Raw genomic sequence first — 4,798 nt, 5'->3', positions numbered from 1 at the left:
ATTTAAATTATCACTTCAGCATTATTTCTCATCAGTTTCTAGGGCAACTGGGCACTTATACATGGAAATGGAGTGAACTACGTTAATTATATCTGGTTTTTGTGAAAAGACACTCTCATATAGTGTACTTCTTGAATTGTAGGTTTCCAACGAAATGAGAGCTTCTTTGATGAGGGTTTTTCACCTCTCCTCCACCACTTTTCTCGTGGTTAAATAAGATTGTAGATAATGACAAAAAGAAACAAAAAAAAAAAAAACACAACAACAACAACATCAGTCTATCCACACTCTAGCCACAGAAATCCTACGGAAGAATCGCAATAGTGATGGCTGTGAATCCAACAGTCTACCGTGATTCTTGTACAATGAACTTAGGACCAATCTTTAATGCCGGCCATCCCTTTCACTTTTCTCCTGTTAAGAGTTTTATTGGCTTCGATTTGGGAAGGAGAGTCCACGTGCTGGGTTGCTTTTGATAATATTAGTGCTTAAAACACTCAGGTAACACGCCAAAGTGGTATGAGATACATATTCATTCAAGAACTGAAGATTGAATATTGGCTCCCTCACTCTTTCTTTCAGTGCCCAATAATATTGGGCCGTGCACACGCACTTGCTCTAATGACTAGGTAAATCTATCTTCTCAGAACTTAGTCAACATTGATGATGCATTATTTCACGAAATGGGTTTGAGGTAGAAAAGGAAAAACTTTTTAATACGTTCTTACATTTGTTTCTTCTTCATGGCTTGCTTGTTGTTGTGCATCCAAACCTTGAAAACTTGCCTCCTTACGCCAACCTCAGCGCAGAACTGTTGCACTTCCAGTTCATCATGTTTCTGTATCTTCCACCCCAATTTCTCAGCAAACTCTACCATCTTGTCCTTCTGTCCCTGGGTGAACTTTGTCCGGAATCGTTTCTTCATAAGTTGTGGCTGCTGACTGAACAGGTCCCGGGATCCATTGTTACACTGGTGATACATGGTCAGATCTTCACTGGAAGACTCGTCCGGTGCTCCATTGCTTCCCCCAAATGCCATCATCATTGATGAAATTGGAACTGCAGGCAATTGATGATGATGGGAGAGTGGAATGGGTGTCCTATCCGTGACATGGCTATTGTTTCTGATGGAGTTGGAGATGAAAAAGCCACTGGGTAAAGCATGCGTCGTGTGCTCGTCTTTCGTCTCCTTCCGGTGAAAGTTCCGATGGCATTCACAGGCTGCGCACTTCAAGGCCTCGGGTGTTCCATCTTCTCCACCGGGCATGAACTCGCCACAGCCATCAAGGACATGGCCTCCAGTACTTGCTGCGTGGTTCTTCAAACATTCTTGGTACCGAACCAATGAAGGAACACTGTTATCACTTGCAACTGCTCCAAGTGGGGCTTTAGATATCGGTCTGCTGATAGCAATTGGCTGAGTAACTGCAGATGGTGAGGCAGTAGCGGAGGTCTGGAGTAGATCTGGGGTTGGTTCAGGATGGTCTCTTGTGTGTTTGTGTAAATAATGATGCAGACTCAATTTGTGATGGTTTTGATTCTGGTGATGAGGGAAATGAAGCTGGGGGACTGTGTGATCTCTTCTTCTATCAGCAGTTGTTAGATGTGGATCAGAATTAGGAAGTTTGGTTGAAGATTCCCTATTTGATGATGCATTATAACACAAAGGGGAAGGAGTTCCTATATCCTCATCTTCACCTCTCATCGCCATTATATCTGATCTTCAAAAGGTAATTAATTAAATCTTAGCTAGGCTACTTTTGGTTACAAAAACCTAAACCTTCCACATCACTACCCTTCTATTTCCAATAGACAGATTCATTAGGATCTTCCATGACTTATCAACCCTAAGCTCTCTTTATCATGATCTTAATTAGCTAGTAGGGCTAATTTCTGGTGTTTTCTTTGCAGCCTCCATCACTCACAAGTGCTACGAACTGTTGGGTAACAGGAAATAAATGGATTACTGGGGACGGGAAGGCTAAAGAGGATAAATTTCCAACATCTATTAGAGCATAATGTTTGAATATCAAAATCTAGTGAAAGAGAGAGAGAGAGAAAGAGAGGGACCTACCAGCTTCTGGTATCAAAATCTTACCTTGATTAATTGGGGGCGTGGAATATGAAGAAATATGCAGTAAGTAAGTGAAGAAGCAGCAGGAAAACGGCAATAGTGAACATATGGAGGGTGGGAGCCGATGCAATAAGAAGAAAGAGAGTTATAAAAGGAAAGGGAAAGAGAGGGTTTTGTGTTTCCTACCACCCGCCCAAACCCAAGATCGGAAGCCGCAGGAGGAGAATAAAGTGATGAGTGCAGAAGGGGGGGGACTAGTCCATCAGAACAACCGACAAGGTCATGTTAGTCATCTCCCACACCCTGCGCCTTTGGTCCTGTTTCTAATAATTGCCTTTCTGGGCACCTTTCTGAAACCCTAAACCCACTCCCCTAATAAATATGCGTTCAACTCTTCAAATATTGCAAGACAGCCAAGAGATAGGAGGAATTAGAGACAAATAAAGGCCAGGAAAACCAAGTTGGTTTTCTGACTAGACTTTTAACACTCCGCTGCTTTCTTGCCTGGAATCTCCCTGCCAAAAGATAGAAAAATCTGATCTGATCTTCAAATCCCTCCAAAGGATTAATATGGTTTCAGACTCATTGACAATACCTGTTAATAAAGGATGATTAGCAAACAAAATAACCAAAAGAGAGAGAGAGAGAGGAGAGGAGAGGGAGGGGGGTTAAAGTGAAGGGAGGGCTGGTCCACTTGTATTTGTAGTGTCAGATTCTCTCTCTTTCATCAAGGCTGGCTCTGGGCTCTGGCTCTGGGTCTCTCTTTATGTTTCTGCAACTCCACTCATCCCCCAACAGAACAGAAGACTTTGCCATGTCTCCACTCTTTACCATTTATATCAAACGCTAACTTTTGGGGCATTTGGTGGATATCTAACACTGCACGCCAATTTGTACAACACACACTGTGGTTTTTGACCCTTTCCTCTCTCTCTTCATTATACTACCTTTATTTGGTCCACCCCACTTTCCATCTCTCTCTCTCTATGCCTAAATTCTAGACAGGCCTATGTGTTTATCTTTAACCACGCCCCAGTCTTTCAACCATTACTTCTCTGAACTTGACCAGACCTCAACCTATTCAATTTCACTGATTTCTTTGTACAGACAAGTGAAGTTTGATTTTGTTTTTGTTCTGGTTCTAGCGTCAACTTTAAACAGATTTGTTGCTCCGCCTTTCTTGGGAAATTTTCTGGTTACTGTGAAGTGAACATGAAGGATGGAGTTGCTTGTGTAGATTTTTTTTCTTTCTTTTTTTTTTTTTGAAATATTTGTCTTTATAATTGCTTTTTTTAATAATATGAATGAATGACCACCCTTTTTTCAGAAGGATGAATGATTGAATGGCTTGTACTATTACTATTGGTAGTTGCTTGGGTAAATAAATGTTGGTTATTGTTTATTTACCTTATTACTATTCACAGGTGTGTGCTTTACATGTGAAGGACTTCTATTACTCTAAAAAGTCAATTCGACGGCAGAAAGGCCCAAGAAAATAAGTTTTAAAGCAATTACTCACACTTACTTTCATTGGATTTTAGTTTATTAAAAGAATAAGAAAAATAAAACAAAAATAAAACTGTTTTCAAAATCAATTTCCCTGTACTGTTTGCATGCCTATGAGATATTTGAGAATTATTTGGGGAAAGTTAAAATTTTTATTGGTGCACTTTGTCATAACGAACCAATTTTAACTTTAAGGCTTGGAAGGAAAATTTTAGTATGGTTACAATCAATTGTCTATTAAAATTATTTTGCTAAAATTACTCATTCTAAAATCGTTCCTTCTTTTATTTTAACTTTTTAACTGTATTGAATGAAACCCTAAGCTTGAGTACGTGTAGAAATTAATATCTTCAACTTCTTTTGTTTCAGTACTATATCTTCAACTACTTAGTCGTGGTTCAACGAAATTATTTTTATGGCTACAGTGTGTTTTGGTTGGGTTTGGGCATTTTATTGTTGAATTTGAGGATATTCTTTTACTTATTTGATTGTGTGGTTAGGTTAATATATTTACATGTGGGGGTAATTGTTAAAATAAAAAGGGGTGCAAGAAATGGACCCATACTTAGGTTTGAGTGTTTGATTTCTTGAATTTTTTGTGTGATTCATTGATTAATTTATGAGTAATATTTTAATTTTGTTTTGAGAATATATTAATTTGATCATTTATTTAATTTTAGAATTCAATTTTACGAAATTGAAATTTAAAGGTTAAAACCTGAGTAAAGATGGGAATTTATTTAGGTGGAAAATTTTAAATTAATATTTTTATCTAGCATTGTCAAACGAATTTCTAATGTGCAGCTTTATGGCAGAAAAGACAGTTCACATAAGAATACGTCTTCTTTGTGCATATAAGCTTTAAAAGATATGATGTATTTAGTGATCACCAAGTGTTTAATAAACTAGTTTCATTATTGAGTTATCAATATTTGATGATTGAAGTTTGGTCAGATTTCTTATATTCTACAGAAAAATACTCTAGACTATAATATTAGAGATATTATAATTTAGCGGTTGCTCTTTTATGCCAGTTTGCAGTTTTTCTCAATTAGTATTTCAAATAAGCAACATTTTGAATGTGTGCGCGTGGAAACAAATACTAAATAATAAAAAATTAATTAGTGGTAATCAATCGGCTACTGCTAATTAATGGTTGGAATAAATTTAAGATATTGCCAATAACAATTTATTTTAATTAATTAGTCCAAATAAAAT

At 37.5% G+C, this 4,798-nt stretch overlaps 1 protein-coding gene across 1 annotated transcript; it reads right to left on the bottom strand.

Annotated features, from left to right (window-relative positions):
• Positions 1-502: 502 nt before the first annotated feature.
• HB24 (homeobox protein 24) lies at positions 503-1,711 on the bottom strand. Its single transcript, XM_088124602.1, has one exon. The coding sequence runs from the start codon at positions 1,709-1,711 to the stop codon at positions 725-727; it is 987 nt and encodes a 328-aa protein (XP_087980728.1). The 3' UTR covers positions 503-724.
• Positions 1,712-4,798: the final 3,087 nt, after the last annotated feature.

Source organism: Momordica charantia (genome assembly GCF_013281855.1).
Source record: "Momordica charantia cultivar OHB3-1 chromosome 1 unlocalized genomic scaffold, Mcharantia_2.0 BLBB01000001.1, whole genome shotgun sequence".
Classification (NCBI taxonomy): Eukaryota; Viridiplantae; Streptophyta; class Magnoliopsida; order Cucurbitales; family Cucurbitaceae; genus Momordica; species Momordica charantia.
The sequence above is the reverse complement of the archived record's forward strand: the minus strand, read 5'-3'. Positions and strand labels throughout refer to the sequence as shown.